Source organism: Hesperophylax consimilis, chromosome 21 (genome assembly GCF_061612785.1).
Source record: "Hesperophylax consimilis isolate HC1 chromosome 21, BYU_Hcon_1.0, whole genome shotgun sequence".
NCBI lineage: Eukaryota > Metazoa > Arthropoda > Insecta > Trichoptera > Limnephilidae > Hesperophylax > Hesperophylax consimilis.
The window spans coordinates 2873369-2891378 of NC_142856.1; the positions used below are offsets into that span (position 1 = coordinate 2873369).

Genomic DNA, 18010 nt, shown 5'->3' on the forward strand with positions numbered 1-18010 from the left:
TCAACATTTTGCAGTGTTATTTCGTAAAATGAACCGATGATGCCTCGACCATAGTTCGCACAAGAATGATGACGTCACGTTTTCAAATTTCACTTGAGGCCATACGCGAGCACAGCCGGCTCCAATGGAACCGGTATGGGGAGTGGGGATAATACGCTTTTAATCACTTAGGGCAGGTCTACTAATATTCATATGTCTATGATCTACGCCCTATTTTTATGCACCCATTTTTACCTATGCTACTCCATTCAGAACATAATGCCTAAAAAAATTATAAAATAAATACAAAAAGGCATCAAATTTACAAAATTACAGTATTTTGTTGTTTTTTTGTGCTCTAATAAAAAATTACATCAACAAATTTTTATGTTAAAATACCAAATAGATTTCTCATAAACAGACCATGTCCGCAAAAACACCGCGACACCGTGACGTGAGGCGTAGATTTGATTTTCATACAAATCTACAGTTTTATTCCGAGATTCATTCAATTGAAATTTTGGCTGCATAAAATTTTGAACACTTGAAGTTCAAAATTAGAAAAAATATTACTGTGTACATCTGATTTATAAAAACAATTAAATATACGAACTATGAATGGGTGTTTGCTTTATAAGTTGTGTGGATATATTTTGAAATGAAATTGTTTAATAATTCATAAAACCTACTAAAACCACAAGATCACGAAAAGATGTTTGCACTTCAATCAATTCAATCTTCAAAGTCAAGGTTGTGTGCTTGCCAATAAGCCATGAAGGTCATCTCATTGCCAATTAGCAGTAGCGTAGGAGCAGAGCTTGGTTACACAAACAAGGATAATTATGGAAAGAGCCTAATTAAATGAAAAGTTTTTATCGATTGACGTTAGAACACCGTCATTTTATTACTGTTTTATATGCAGAGATGTGCTTTATTTCAAATAAATCCATTTCAAATGGAAATGCAAAATGCTAAATGGGTATTTTACATTTCGCATTTTAAATGCTTTTTTAAAAACCATTTTGCATTTTACATTTTAAATGCTTTTCCCAATGCATCTTCCATTTTAAATGCTTTTTTGCAACATTCTTCCTACTATCTCCACTCATCTTTTTTTCATAAGCCCCAAATATCAGTCGTTCCTCAACCTCGCTATGAGAGATAATTTACATTTGTCAAGTTGCTCCCTGGCAATTGAGTGATACCATTACAAAAAATACTGATTCAAATACTGAACATGGGGCCATGACGCTGTAATATTAAATGTTAGATAGCAGTTTCTATGTTTTTACGTTGGCAACATTAGTCCCGCGCAAATTTTCTGTTGTTTCATAATCTGTAGTCGTGGTGTTTTTGGATTTACCATCATGTAATATGTTTGTTTTACATTGATTTCCATTATTAAATGACAAAATTGTTTGAAAATTCTATAATTATTTTAATTGTTTGACCTGAGAAACCATTTTGCATTTTCAATGCATTTTGAAAATAGGTATTTTGCATTTTGCATTTGAAATGCTTTTCTAAAAACCATTTTGTATTTTCAAATGGAAAAGTTTTGACCCATTTCCATTTTGCATTTCAAATGGTTTTGGGTACCCATTTTGCATATCTCTAGTTATATGGCACATATACATTATGTGCGGTTGCTTCGTTCCTTTACCACAAGTTGAGGTTCAGCTCGGCAGTTCGGCTAATATATGTATACGTAGCATTATAAAAACATTTCACATTTTAAAAAGAGACAGCGAGCTGCCAGTTATCCGTCTGTCAAAATATTGAGTGTTTTTATTTCGCATCCATTTGTTCAATATTTCCGGTCAGATGCGAGCCACTATCTCGAATTCTGTGACCTTTTTTACATTACATCCACACAGAGGTGGCCCCGAGGAAAATGATTTCCCTCGGTCATCTTTGGAGATGCTGTGTGTATAGTATTTTTGAGGAGAGTAAGGAGTGAACATAGGTCTTGAGTCGAAGTCGTGGGCCGAAGAGAGGCTATTTGTTCCACAGCCGAGCTGTTGAACTCAAGAGCGAATCGAAGAAGCGATCCATCCTCATGTGATAAATGTCGACCGTGTACATATGTTGGACTCGCGTTTGGATTGTTTCCCGACTATGCACCGGTGTCTAAGGGATCAATGACGCCAGTTCCTCAGAACTTCTTCCAACATGGACAACATACCTACCTGACGCCTGTGCTCTAAGCGATCCATTTTTTAAAACGACAGGAGACTCCAACAACCCCCGGGGGGTTTGCTCGAGGCTCACATTTCAATTAATTCTGACGAATTCGTAACGATAATAAACATATAAATATATTTTTAGAGCGATACCTACGGATGTAAGATATTTATACTTAAGATTAATAAAAACAGTACCCTACCATAAAAAATATTTTTTGTTAAAAAAAATATAAAACGCAACTAAAAAAATTGCCTTAAGCACCAGATGATGAATTATCAACTTCCCGAGGGATTTTTCTAGAAACATCTGAGATTTTAGTAATACGTTCATCAGAAATAATTGAAATAAGCCCCATGGAAAGATAAATTTTCTAGGCCTGCTAGAACAAATTCGACCGTAGGTCCTTCCATTACGCCAGGCCCCACTCCGTAAATTATCTTTACACGACTTCATCATTCCCATTTTATTTTAGAGATTCGCTAGGGCAAATTCAACCTTGGGTCTGTCCAATACACCAGGGCCGAACGTCGCATATTTTTGTGCACGGCTTCTTCACTTACGTCGTTTTAAGATTCTCACTTCATTTTAGGGTATTGCTTAAGAGAGTGAAATCTATCGAACAGACCGCCCGTTTCTGCACAGAGTCAATCAAGGACCTGTCATACCATCTTTCGAATTGTAAATGGGCAACGGTCACCTCTATTAGTTTTCACAAGTTTGTATAGGGTTACCATAGTCATTTAAAGATAAGCGAATTTAAATTTACCATCTCTTGTATTGCGAAATCTGTTGAAATTATTGACTATTTACCAATGTGTTAAAAATAGAGATAAAAAGTCTGCATGGACATTTAACTAACAAAAGTCACCATGCATTTAACGGCTACGCGTAGTAAGGGTCAAAGGGCAGGACCCGGTGGTTAGTTATTTGGCACTTGATAAATAAACTTTTTTCTCGGTGGACGAATACTGGCGATGTGGTTTTGGGCGCGCGGACCAATTTTTAAAATGCCGATAATTCTCAACCTGTGGGATATTACAGATTTAATGAATTATAGTTTATTTTTTGGTATATAATATTAAAATGTAACTCATATATGTATATATTATACTTTTAATCAAATGAATACATATTTAAAAATGTCAATCGAATTTTAATGATATTTCTCTTATAAAGTTTATCAATAAAGGTTTTTCTTGTAAGGTGTTTGGTGTGTTACGTTTGACAGTTGAGTTGTCTCTATAATTTCTAATACTGAGGATAATTTGTTATTATTATTATATAATAACATATATATTATAATTGAGCGATCATTTCTAATACTCGGGTTTGTTCGTTGATGTATACAGAGTTGTCCATTGACGATAATTTCTAACACTGACGTTTGTTTGTTGATTTTTTGACTGTTTTTAAACTAAAGTAAAAATTGAATTTTATAAAGATATGGGAAAGAGTTACATTTCAGTTAAATATATTATTAATATAAAAAGAAACTACGTAATTCATTGAATCAATAATCTCCCCACAGTTTTAGAAATATCAGCTACTCGGTGCGTTGTTGTAAAAAAAGACAATGCGAAAGCATTTTCTTACAATTTTTTTTTTTTTATTTAATAAAAGATTATACATTTATATACATTATTTAAGAAATGTTTCGACTGCCCAACTAGGAGGATTCCCGTATTAGGACAGTCAAATTAGGATGAGTATTGACATTTTGATAAGTTGTTTGATAAGTATAGTATTAAAATAATAATTAAATAATAGGTATATGTCCAAAGACAATTCTATTACCTTGGTCCAAAATTATTCAACCTCTTACCCGATTTATGGAAATCGAAATGCATAAGCATTCTGCGTAAATTAGTTTATTATTGGCTTCTAGACTTAGGAAGAGTCGAAAGCGAACTTATGATGACCAACAGATAAACAAAAATGTTCTGTACTCACATTTATTCATAGTTATTGGCAGTTTAATAAAAAATTCCTACCATGCATCTGATTTATACAATGCGATTGATAATGTTTATACAATATGTTTTCATGTACCTTGTTTATATTTTTCTTGGTTATGTATATTATATTATATATACCTTGATTATGTAAATTTATACACAGCACAGTAACAGCGATCAAATTAAGAAACCCACCTAATATTTTTCTTATATTGTAACTATAAATTGAATTTATTTAAACTTTAAACTCTAAAAAAACTTATTATTTACCATTTTTCATTAAAAAACAAGAAACACCTAAAGAAATAAACATAATTATCCACTCTGTGAAAAATACAGAAAACCACAAATGCAATATGTTATGCACAAACATAGAAAGCAAGACCGATATTAAGTACCTAGGCATAACAATAGACCAGCGTTTAAAATGGTCCCCACATATAAATATTCTGAACAACAGAATAAGGAAACTAACATATATATTTAGATGTTTAAGAGATATTTTAAACGAAAAATTACTTAGAACCACATACTTCGCTTTCTGTCAATCAATTATACAATACGGCATTATAGGCTGGGGCGGTACATATAAAAATCAAACTCAAACAATTTACATATCACAAAAACTAATAATAAAAACCATATTAAAAAAAACCCTATTCATATTCGTCCGAACTTTTATTCAAACAATTTAAGGTCAGAAAATTAAGTGCATTATACTTCTACCATGCAACATTACAAATTTATAAAAACTATATTCAAAATAAAATTGCACCCTTTAAAAATAACAGAAATCTTAGACAAACGTCAATACTTCCTACTCCTAAATGTAAAAAAACAATAGGACAGTTCAACCATGAATATCTCGGAGTTAAATTTTTTAACTCATTTTCAGAAAAAATTAGAAACATGAATGCAAATATAAACGAATTCAAAAGCCACCTTAAAAAGTATTCCGAACAGTTGAACTGAATCGTACCAAATATAAACAAATATAACAACACCCCCATACACACAAGCCCTGCTTATTTATGGGGGTACATCGAATACTTATATTATGTAATTAATAACCTACTATATTGTGTAATTATATTATGTAATTGTTATATTATGTAATTCGTGTATCTTTTTTTACTAATAAAAAAAACTAAAAAAAAAAAAAATAATAAAAAAAATAAAAAATAAAAAATAAAAAATTAATCCAATATGGCATCATGTACTCTGATACAGTGTTCCTTAATTGCATATTATTAGATGTACCTTGATAAAATTTATCAGGTGTTTTCATAAAAAAAAACTAATATGCGGGTGTACAAATATGTCTGAAAAAGTTATTATTTTGATTACTTTGATAAATATATATGTATATAGACTATATTACTAGCGTAACTATTAATTTAAAGTATGGAAACATAACTCATAACAGCAGCGTGTACAAATGTTAACTAAACCAGGCAATTTGGCTGTCCTAAAACGGGAAAATTTCCTAGTTGGACAGCCAAAGCTTCCTTAATATGTATGTAATTATTTGAATCTAATAAATAAATAAATAAATAAATGTACTTTTAACTGGTGCCTAAGCCTACTAACATATTTTGTAAAAATATGAATAACAAAGAGAAGAAATAGAATAAAATAAAATATCCAATTAAACATAAGATTAACTGCTGCTTGGGTAGCATTCTAATTTAAAAGTACTAGGTAGGTACATATATACACATAATGATAAAGATTAGAACATAAAGGTATATTTTACATGGTTTATTTTTTGTTTGAGTTTTTGTTGTTGTTTTTGGTTTGTGTTTGATTTCATTTTTTGTGTAGTAAAAGTTCACTCTCCTTTCTACCTAATTGATGAAACCAATTAGTGGTCAATTTATGAAGAATAGCTATGTTTTCCTTTTTCCAAGCATCAGGAGGCATGAAGTTGTATAGTTTTGGACCTAAGAATGAGAAGTGTCTTTGAGCGAGAGATGTTTTAGTTGTGAGTGGTACAATTGGATTTCTCCGTGAGTGGCGGGTGTCGTGAGAGTGGTTAATAGATGGGTAGAGGTGGCGTTGTTGATGGGTGTTTAAAATTAATTTTCTCATGTATAGTTGTCTAACATCCAGAACTCGGAATTCTTCAAATAGTGCATCGCTATAATATCTAAATGATTTTTTGAGGATTACCCTTAGTAGTGATTTTTGAATTGGGTTTTCAATATTTCTGTAAAAGTTAATTTCTACGATTAAAAAACTCCGGGTCTTATTTAAGGATTGGCATTAGTACAGTGGCAGATAATATTTATCGAAACTTCACATAAAAAATTGTTTTCCTTGAAAAAAAACCGTAAAATATACTTATTAATTGAAAAATTGGAGCTAGTATTTTGGAGAAACCGTTTTGTGGTAAATGACGGTAGAAGTAAAAAAAATTAATGACTTTTTTAGAAATTCCATTGTTATTTTTTCGTACAAATTTTGAATTTCATTTAAAATATTTTTCCATAGAAGAAACGATTTTATTTAACTTTTTTACTTGTGTAGATATACTTTGATATAGAATCACCTCCCGAAAGGACACGTCGAATAAATAAATAAATAGTCAAGACTTACCGAATGCTGATACTGCAAATAGTGCTAATCCAGCTTTCATATTAAGGTCATTTAATCCGAAGGCCTTAGCGTAATACATGTGCACAATTCCAAAGAGAAACATTGCCGCCAAGAAATAGTCAGGCCACACAATGAAACCATCCGCGATCAGTGAAATTGTCAAACCAACCAATATTCGATGGGTGTAGATGGACCTGAAAATAGAAAAATTAATTTATGTTCATACCGCCAAATTCGTTTTAAATGAAAATGCAGGGATGCGTTCTGCCGTTGAGAGCTTCGTTCCTTTCCCATAATTCTTAGTTCGGCTCGCGCTGAATTACAAATAGTTCTCTGTACAAAATTCTGCTTGTCGCGAATAAGCTCACCCGTTACTACTCTGCTCGCCCGTTAACAAACGAGCGAGCAGAGTATAGGCCAGTGCAATTAGCGCCAAAAAGGGGGTCGCGATCGAAGTAATTCCGGTAGTCCCAATTTTTTTATATGTTATATAAACTGATCCCCTGTTGTAAAATCTGAGTTTCCGACCTTGGCGCACCTGAGCTCGCGCCGCCATTTTGAAAAAACTGGCCGAAATCGGGCCAAAATCTAGTTTTTCCCAAATATCTCATTTTCAATGCAAATTTCGGCTAAAGTATTTTAACAAGTATAATAGAACATAAAATGACCTACAACTTTTGTTAAAACAAATTTCTTCTATCTCTAATAGGTACCGAGGTAGAAAGTCGTAAAGGTGCGTATATTTTTGAAAAAACAAGTTTTTTGCGCGACTAGGTTTGGTTTTTTATAAATACCTCGTTTCCAGTGGAATTTCATGAAAATTTTATTGATACCAATTATGTAGAACATAAAATTTTAAAAAGGGCTGTGCAGTTTTTATGTTTATATAGTTTTTTTTTACCGATGTAAAGAATAAACAAATCTAGGTAGGTACGCACAGAAAATCAATCACGGTTTATTATCACGTTATTAGATTTTTGTTTGCATTTTTAAAAACATACATCTATAAATTTACTAGAGGGCACTTTGGTATGGGGGGGGCTAACCCCCCACCCTTCTACTCCTCCCCTCGGTTCCCTTCACAGACAGTTCCATCCTTCGTTGGACTGCTGGATTCGTTTATCTGCATAACATTTGTGAGGGTATCGAGTCATTCTGTGGGATTGAATCAGAAACGTCAGAGCAACATGTAGAGATGAGGCCTACAAGAATTAGGAGGGATGATCGAGACGTTCAAACTCTCATTGATTGGTTTGCTTGCCATGAATCATTTCCTAAAACAAACGTGATTATGTCTATTAGCAGTGGCACAATCGGGGATAGCAAAGTCACTTGTCACATGGCTGAAAAGATGGGAAAATTAGCTATGTCTAAAGTTATCAACCAGAACTTTGGAAACCTACACTTAAAACGTAATGATGCGATAGTTTCTCTTGCGGCGGTGACCAGCAGTGTCAAAAATCAGGGTGTGACTATGGCAATAGATCCATTAATGCTATTCAATATGAACTCTCTCCTGTACCATTGTCTCTTTTCTCAGAGGAAGGCATGCGCAAAGGAACGAAGTCTATATTTTATCCAGCATTCAACCCTCTACCAAATAATACAGAACTGGGAAGCAGTAAAATACACGTAATTGATGGAGGATATTTACTGCACAAAGTGGTATGGGGTCGTGCTCAACCTTTTTCAGTAATTTTCCAGCAATATGTCAGGTATGTACAAAATCATTATGGATCCAATGCAGTAGTGGTATTAGATGGATACCCAGATTCTATGGAAAAGAAAAGCACTAAAGGGGTGGAAAGAGCACGGCGTGCCAGAGTTACAACTTCTGCTGAAGTTTTGTTTTTTGAAAGCATGCACCCACAAGTGCCACAGGAAAAGTTTCTGGGAAATGAGAAGAACAAGTCTCGTTTTATTTCACTACTCAGAACCTCATTTGCACGATCCCACATAACGACAGTACAAGCTGAAGAGGATGCTGACATTCTCATAGTGAACACAGCAAATTCATTGTCATTTCAACATGATGTAGTCATAATCGTTGGTCAGGATATTGATCTGCTGGTACTCCTCACAGCTCTCTCACCTCCCAACGTATATTACCAAAAAGTTGGAAAAAATAAATCACCTAACACGTTGTACTCGAACAAATGTTTTAAACACCTTGAAATAGTTGAAAACATTTTATTTCTTCATGCCATAAGTGGTTGCGATACAACTGGAGCTCCGTTCGGTCAAGGCAAACACAAATCTTGTAATATTCTTCTCAAGAACCACTCAGTGAATGAACTTGTTCGTGTATTTCAAGACCCAAAAGCAAAGACAGAAACGATCACTTTGGCTGCCGAACAACTATTTGCACTTTTGTATGGCGGCAACGAGAAATCAAATTTGGAAAATTTAAGGTACATCATTTTTGTCAAAGGAATCCAGGCTACCACCCACCAAAGATGCAGTCCAGCAAGACGCTTCAAGAACATACTTGCAAGTGCAGACTTGACTTGGTCACGATAAAGATCCGACAGAATGGGGGTGGAAAAAGGATGCTGTTGGGTTACTTACTCCAGTAACAATGTTGAAGGAAGCTGCACCTCAGGCCTTGCTGAACTTCATATCATGTCAATGCAAAAAAGGTTGCGCTGGAAAGTGCACCTGCAGAAAGTCGGGTTTGAAATGTTCCTTACTCTGCATTCATTGCAATGGCAACTCCTGCGAGAATGCTGTAGAAGCCTTTGTTGATGACGATGACGAGGAATATGATGACCCAGTCGCCACAAATTTGGGTGATGAGACAGATGAAGAAGCTATTCAGGGCCAGAAGTAAGAAACTATAGTCAAGTGCTCGTACTTCTGTCTAAACTGATCTAACATTAATTTTATTTTTTGTTATGCTGACAACTTAACTAATAAAGAAAAGAATGTCAATAAATGTTAATTTTACGAAAATACCAATTTTTTATCTTTTTTATGTACCTTATCATCTTAATTGTATTAATAATCTTAAATGTATGTTGTGATTACGTTGATAGGCATGTCAGACCAAGCTGCGAGCACAAATGTAGTGGCTTGGCCAATTTTAATGGTCTTCCCATTGGGAATGTATGGCGACCGATATGCTGAAATAGTCTATTTACTATATTTATATCTAGGTCTGACACAGGCATGACGATTGTTGTCAACGTATATGTTCTTAGAACAATAATTGTTAAAGAAAAATAAAATCAAGGAATGCCAAGTTTAAAACACCTAACCTCGGTTTCAATTTTTGGCCTGGTTTTGGTGGATTAGAGTTTGGATACGTAATAGAGATAAAAAATATAAATTATATACCTATTTCTTTAACGAAATTTTATTTTCTACAAAATTATTACCAATAAATTTTTCACAAAATTGTACTGGAAACGAGGTATTTATAAAAAACCAAACCTAGTCGCGCAAAAAACTTGTTTTTTCAAAAATATACGCACCTGTACGACTTTCTACCTCGGTACCTATTAGAGATAGAAGAAATTTGTTTTAACAAAAGTTGTAGGTTATTTTATGTTCTATTATACTTGTTAAGATACTTTAGCCGAAATTTGTATTGGAAATGAGATATTTGGGAAAAACTAGATTTTGGCCCGATTTCGGCCAGTTTTTTCAAAATGGCGGCGCGAGCACAGGTGTGCCAAGGTCGGAAATTCAGATTTTACATCAGGGGATCAGTTTATATAACATATAAAAAAATTGGGACTACCGGAATTACTTCGATCGCGAATCGCTAATTGCACTGGCCTAGTAGTAGAATACGATGTACTATCACTAGGTTCTCCTCCATACTCGTATGTGTTTCTGCGTTCGCAGTCTAACTTTATTTTATTCGGAAAGAATAATGATTAAATGCATTTATTGAAATAATAATTGATTTTTGAGTGCATGCGAATGGAAATAAATTCATAATAAAAACACATAAATTTGTTTTTGACCACGATAGTTTTATTTTCACTCTACCGGTTTCGGAAGATCCCTTCCTTCGTCAGGAGAATATTTAAAACATATTCTATATCAGTTTTAAATATTCTCCTGACGAAGGAAGGGATCTTCCGAAACCGGTAGAGTGAAAATAAAACTATCGTGGTCAAAAACAAATTTATGTGTTTTTATTATAAATTATGATGAGCCACAAAGTGAATGCTTTTTACAATTACGGAAATAAATTCCATCAAATTTGGTTTTTGCTAGAGAATGATTTGTGCACATTTTAAAAACACAGGACAGACAGCTTAAACCAATGACGAATAACAATTCAGTCCTATCTATTTTATTATTTAGCAGATTATGTAGAAATAATATATTTGAAAATGTACGTTTTTTTAAGTTAACATCTAGTGTATAACCCAATTTCCAGGTGTAATATGAACATGATGTTAAATATCGCACTCAATCCCTATTAATTTCCAGTTCAATTCCTTTTATAATATTAAAACAGCCGAAAATAATACCAGATATAACTTATAGTAAATAAATATTTTATTGCATTAATTTATTCACTGAACGTAGCGAAAATTTGTTTGTTCGTTCCGTTTCCGGTTTCTAAAATCTTCTGCATCCACTTTATTACTCAAACAAGCCTTAGGTACTTAGGTACTTTGACTGAAGTGCCTGACTATTACTTACCTACCTGCCTGAAGAAAGTTTGAAAAAAGAATTGTCATTTGGGGAAATGACGTTTCTTTGGACAAATTGTATAATAATTATAAGGAATTATTCCTTACTTAAAATAATTTTTTAAATACATGTAAGATTGCGAAAGATTTTTTAAATATTTATATTGAGGGATTGGTAGGATTTATAGGTCCTGTTAGGAGTTCTACCAAGCCGAACCCTCCGATATGAAAATATCTGGAGTCGGTGAATTATTTTCTCATTTGATCTCTGGTGAGTTGACGTGTTGTTCTTGTATTGTTTTGTATTTATTATGCTTATATAATGCACTTGCATAATGTGGATTGACTAGATGATCATTTGTGGAAAAGTTTGTGGAAGGGTTTAGTTTTTCCAGAGGGGAAGATTTAACCCGGACATAAAGTCGGAAAAATAAATAATAATAATAATATATATTTTTGTATTATTGCAGTAAAAAAATGGTAGAAATAGCGGTAATTATTCGGAATCGCTGGACAAGGATTATATGAAATATTTTTAAATAAAACCTTCTGATTTACCTTAATTATTATAAAAGGAATCTGACTGCATTTGGGATATTTTTAATTTTTAATTAAAAATATTTACGTATTCCGAATATTTACCGAAATAGCAACCGTTAAATTCTGTATGGTGGGAGTTTAATTGCAAACCGTAAAATATAACAATGGCAAAATAATCTGCAACTGTTGTTCGGAGGAAGCCATGTTTTAAAAAATATACTAGTATTTACAAGATCCTCCGGCTTGGAGCTACGTCTTAACCACTTTTTTCTGATACACGAGATAGAGAAGCTACAACAGAGTTATCAGTGGAATAGTATATATATCTGCTCTAAGGAAGGCACAGTTGTAAACGAAACTGGCTGCTTTCATCAAAAGTAAAGCGGGGGTTGATAGAGCAACAGTTTTTATTTTTTTACAGGTTCATTTTAACAGGTAAATAAAGAGACCCTTAATTAATTTGTGTTATTTCACAAATTACTCATTTAAAATAATATATATTATATTTGCGGCACGTTCCAGAGTGGAAGATACTTTCAGTATCGCCCTGGTGTAAGACCACTATTCAGAATTAAAACGTTGCTCGAAATGGCTTTGGCCGTGTTTGGTGACCAGATCTACATAGCCAGGCACTTTCCCTTCCCCGTCTCCTTCCTCTCCCCGTCACATTCAGCCTCACACATACCCCAATTGGGCATGTCTCACTGTCTCCAGATGGTTGAGAGCAGTTAGGACTCTTGTGCGGTTTCACATTAACACTTCAGCCAGGGGGGGTACAACTCCGATCGAAAATTGGAACCGTGAATATTGTGACGCCATATTGTTGCCTAACTATATCCACCAATGAAAAACTCTGAAAGTCTATGGAATAAACTTTCAGAGTTTTTCATTGGTGTATGGTATAATAAGTAGGTTCCGAATGAGAATTTTACTGTCTATATATTGGCATATCTATGGCAAATCTCTGAAAGTTTATTCCATAGACTTTCGGAGTTTTTCATTGGTGGATATAGTTAGGAAATCATATGACGTCACAATATTTCAGTTCCAATTTTACCCCCTGCTGTTTGCTTCGCGTTGAAAACGTTTTGGTAAGTTGCACCGTACACCGCGATTGAAATACACAGGATAGCAACTTTTTCAATCAGCTGTTTTTTTTTCAGTTGCCTTGTGAGCGGATGTACTTAATTTAAATGGAGTTGATAAACTTCGCCAAAGTCCGGTGTTCCAAACTAGTTCGATAAACTTTTTTATAATCTTTCCATAATATCGGTATATAATACGTTTAAACTTGACATCTTTAAAATGATTTGCCTGTACCAGGCTCCTACTTGTTTACATTTATAAAAAAATGTCTGTTTATTTGTTTGTTTGTCTTCTATAGACTCAAAACTACTGCACCGATTCGTTGAAAACATCAAAGTTTGTTCTTATTACTGTCAGGAATGTTTAGAGAGTAGTTTAAATGGGAGAAGAAGTCGGGGACGCCCGGGGAAGACTTCGCATTATTTCTGCACTGGAATGAGATACGGAGTCGAATGAACGTCGTGAATGGTGAAAGTCAGGCACGTCCGAGGAAGACGTGGCACGATCAAGTGAAACAATAACTTATAAAAGTAAACTTTTCAATTGTTTAAAATTATATTAATTCCACTTTAAAAACATTGAATTAAAAAAATCTTCAAGAACACTAGAATTTACAACCTCAAAACTTTAATCGTAACCATTCATAAGTCCAAGCAACTCCGGATACACGTCAGCTATCAATAAGTAAAAGTAATCAATAAAAATAGTTGTTGGTTGTAATTAATTTCACTGTAAGTTTTGCAATTGTAAAAACATCCAAATTGATCTTTTCGACGAGCTGAAGGAAAACCACGTGACCACATTTGTGGCGCCAGCAGGGTTCGAGTGTGTTTTGAATAAACTACGACATCAATCGTACATTGACCGCCGATGAGCGCACATTGAAATAAGCAGCCCTGCGCAGACAAGTACAGTTCCCTAAAGTAAGGCAGCGGTTTGCAGCGCAGTCCATTGTGAGACTTTCGGAATGTTTGTAAAAACGGTTAAAAAACCAAACCGTCTTCAAATCGGGCTGCGTAACGACGGTCAAAATGAATGAAGTGGGTAAATTATAACACATTAGTGAACGTGTAACAAAATATTCAGTTTTGGAAACAAGCCCCAACTTTTGTTGAGGACTAAATGGTGATATTACAAAATTACAATCCGAATTGCCCATATACTATCAGATTCAATTATTGACAAATTACAGAAAGGGAGACGTATATATAAAGCTAGAGAAAGAGGGAGCATATATATGTTTTAATGCTTTTAATCATTACATTGGATACCTGCTTACCTACGCGAAACCTCATGATCATCTGGCCATTGATAGATCAGGTGTTGCCTCTCTTTCTGTTACATGCTTCTTTTACGAGAAAGATGGAGAGGCTATTACTTAATCTTTTTGATGCACAAATTTTAATGCGACTATGTTGTAAGGTTAAAGCGATGGGGGGAGATGGCGAAGAGGAAGATAGGGAAGCACCTGTCTATTCAGATCTGGTCACCAAACACGGATAAAGTTATTTCAAGCAACAACGTTTCGATTCTGGATAGTTGTTTATTACCAGAGAGATACTGTTATTATAGCTGCAGCTACACGGAGAAAAATGAGTATTGCTGATTTATTAAAATCCTGTTGAAAACGGGACAGCAAGCCATTTCCTAATAAAAAATTTCACACTGTTCATGCACCTGCGTTTGCCCTGTTAATATATAATGACGAATGATTTTGATAATCACTAAACTTGAGACGTTGCGTTAACGCATTCCTTTCTTACTAAATGTTTAACATGAAACCTATCAATTCATTCGTTTAGGACCTACAGTCCCGTTTTTAACGGGATTACGAATAATTTAAAGAGATTTTTGATAAATTAGCAATATTTTATATCAGGAAGTTTTCTATGTGTGGCTGCTGTTTGTACACTACAAGTGGACCGTAGACACGCTGACTGAGACGTGAAACTAATACATAGTTATATAAATGTAAATTTTACTTACTCGTCCTTCGATCCGACTTGGTATAGGAACACAAATAATATGGATCCCAGCATTGGAAGGATCCTCATGAAAGTGGCCCATGCAGACGGACTATCGAAGGGTACGAAAATTACGTAATAGTACGTCACCGTTACCAAAAAAGGGATCGTTTTTAGCCACTGACCCTTCATCTGAAAAAAAATCAATAATAATAAGGATGGGTTGCTTCACAGAAGTTAATATTCATTTTTTATTCAAGTTCTGTTCTATCCAAGAGCTGCAAAACGATAAACTTGTCGAATTCCGCTTCATGCTTAGTACGCAAAACATATATAAATAGAACGTGGTTTCAACTTCGAAAAAAATCGTAAAAGATAAATTGAATTTCCGTTTTCTCAATCAAAGTTAAGTTCGAAGGTTACGAAATACGCATGAATTAATAATTAAAATGACCAAAACCAACAACCTAAAAACCTATTTTGTACAAGTTTACTTAAAAAGATGACTTTAATAGCCATCCAACTTGTTGACGTTGATATCAAGTGTTGTTGTTTTTTTAAAGACACTTTGCATGAAGCGAAATTAGACAACTTTACCCTTTGAAACAATTGGCCCATGATGAAATAATGACAAGACTTTCACAGAACTCATAATATTAATAATATTTGGATGATTTATAAAGCGCCGTTTTTGTGCAAAATTATTTTATTTATTTTTTTTTTTTTTATTGCACAACAGATAGATTATCCAATTACTGTACAATTCTCAATTTGACAATCTTAACACCTATGAAGATAATTATTATACAAAAAAAAACTTTAGGCTATTTAAAGAAGAATTATATATATCTAGTGCTTCTGAGATTTCATTCAATAGCACCATTCCTCTTGTCATGCTATGTTGCAAATTACCTCAAGGGGCTGTACACTTATATAATACATTTCTACAATCATCTATGTTATTAATATTTTCAAATGTGATGAATTGTTCGAATTCTATGGAACAATCAGTCTTATGTCGGCCGGCGTGGTCTAGTGGTATACGCTTTTGACTACAGATCCGAAGGTCGCGGGTTCGAACCCGGCGTGCGCAAATAAATTTTATTTTGATTAATTTGTGTTATTTCACAATTAATTAATTTAAAATAATATATAGTATATTTGCGGCACGTTCCAGAGTGGAAGATACTCTCAGTATCGCCCTGGTGTAAGACCACCATTCAGAATTGAAACGTTGCTTGAAATGGCTTTAGCCGTGTTTGGTGACCAGATCTGAATAGCCAGGTACTTCCCCACCTTCCTCTTCCCCATCTCCCTCCCCTCCCCAATACCCTCAGCCTCACAACATACCCCAATTGGGGATGCCATAGTCTCACTGGCTCCAGACGGGAGCAGTTGGGACTCTTGTGCGGTATTACTGTAAAAAAAAAAAAAAAAAAAAAAATGTAAATACTATATTAGAAACCTTTTTTTTAAATTTCATGACTACTATTGTTTTAGTTATTTTAAGACAGATTAATCATTTATTTTGATTAATCTGTCTTAAAATACATATATAAATAAACAAAAGACTACTTTTGGATATCTGCATTCTCAACATTTGGTAAAATGGTACCTATACAAAAAAGTTAAAAGGTTATAAAGATTAATTGAATATTTCTACTCTTTTACAAATTTCATTCAAAAGCACAATTCCTCTTGTTATGCTGTGCAGCATTTGAGTATTCTGCCGTGTGGTATATTGAACAAGTCGTGATGACGACTACGGCCGAAGTTTCCAGTACGTATAAGCCATTGCATTCCAAGAGGAATAGGTTATCAATAGATTTGTATGGTTTCTAATATAAACCTATTCGTTGCCTCAAGTCCATTTGGTGCATGAACCTAGGATAAGTTTCGTGCGTCGGCACATACATATATCAACATGTCCTCAAATCCTCAAGTATATATATCTATATGTATATTTATACTTGAGGATTCTTTTTCTGGATTTGTTCCAGAATATTTTTGTATGGGAGTGGTGCGGAGTTCATACACCACTAGCATACCCCAGCTTGCTTCTTATAACGACATCTTCACGATCGTGAACGTAATTGCAATCGCATTTTACGTATACATAACGGCACTATTTTGATAAATCTTTATAACGAATCGGTGCACATTATGAATACCAAAAAAATATTCTTTAGATAAATTGAAGGTTTTCCTATCGCTTCGCTTGAGTAGAATGAAAAAAATAAAAAATACTCAATGAAACATATAAATGCAAACTACTAAAAAAAAATTTTTTCACTAGAAATGTATGAACGCGTAAAGGAAACAACTTTTAAAAATACAGTATTATGGCCAAGATTATCTGTGACAGTTTCATTTCATTAACTTTTTTGCTTTTTATAAAATTATTTACAAAATAAAACGGTTTTTTGTTTGAAATCGAACGTTTCTAGGCTCCTTTTGTCTAGCGATTTTAACGCCTATTAGCTGCGATATAAGGTATACCAAGATTACACATTTTTGACTTGTAGCTTCCTCTTAATTTTGTATTGTCACATTTAGCAGATCCTTACATACGGTCTATCTGTTGAGTTAGGGTTATAGCCCAGTCAATGAAGGTTTTGTGTCGGAACTAATTCCCCGGAAGCTGAATTTTTCACAGATGTTAGAAGTTAGAAGACCTTTAGACATGTGTTTTTACAAAAGTCCCCGACTTCCCCCCTTGTGCTTCCTTCCCCACCCCCTCTTGAATATATTTTTCAAAGCCTTTCGTAATACGCTAATATCTCCTTAATGGTTTTATAAAATCAGATTTTTTTTTTATTTTTTTTTTATTTTAGCGACTATATAAAATAATTGTTACATACAAAATATAATGGTGAAATTAAGTATAAAATATTGTATTTCTTAGTCCTCCTCACTAGGGGGTCCTGTGCCGAGGCGGACTAAAGTTATTTAAATATGGTTTATTTGTCTTCTATGTCGTTTTTAGTGTCTTCTATGTCGTTTTTAGTGTCTTCTATATCGTTTTTAGTGTTTTCATTAGGGTTTTTTC

The 18010-nt window shown here is 33.9% G+C and overlaps 1 protein-coding gene across 1 annotated transcript in view; it reads right to left on the reverse strand.

Annotated features, from left to right (window-relative positions):
* The window catches only part of LOC149413517 (lysoplasmalogenase TMEM86A-like), a 51716-nt gene that overhangs the window by 27012 nt on the left and 6694 nt on the right, over positions 1–18010 (reverse strand). The window contains exons 2-3 of the mRNA XM_089644524.1: positions 14984–15153; positions 6720–6913 (exon numbers count right to left, since the gene is read on the reverse strand). Of these exons, the coding sequence (XP_089500650.1) occupies positions 6720–6913; positions 14984–15153 (364 nt within the window). The remainder of the gene's footprint in view (positions 1–6719; positions 6914–14983; positions 15154–18010) is intronic.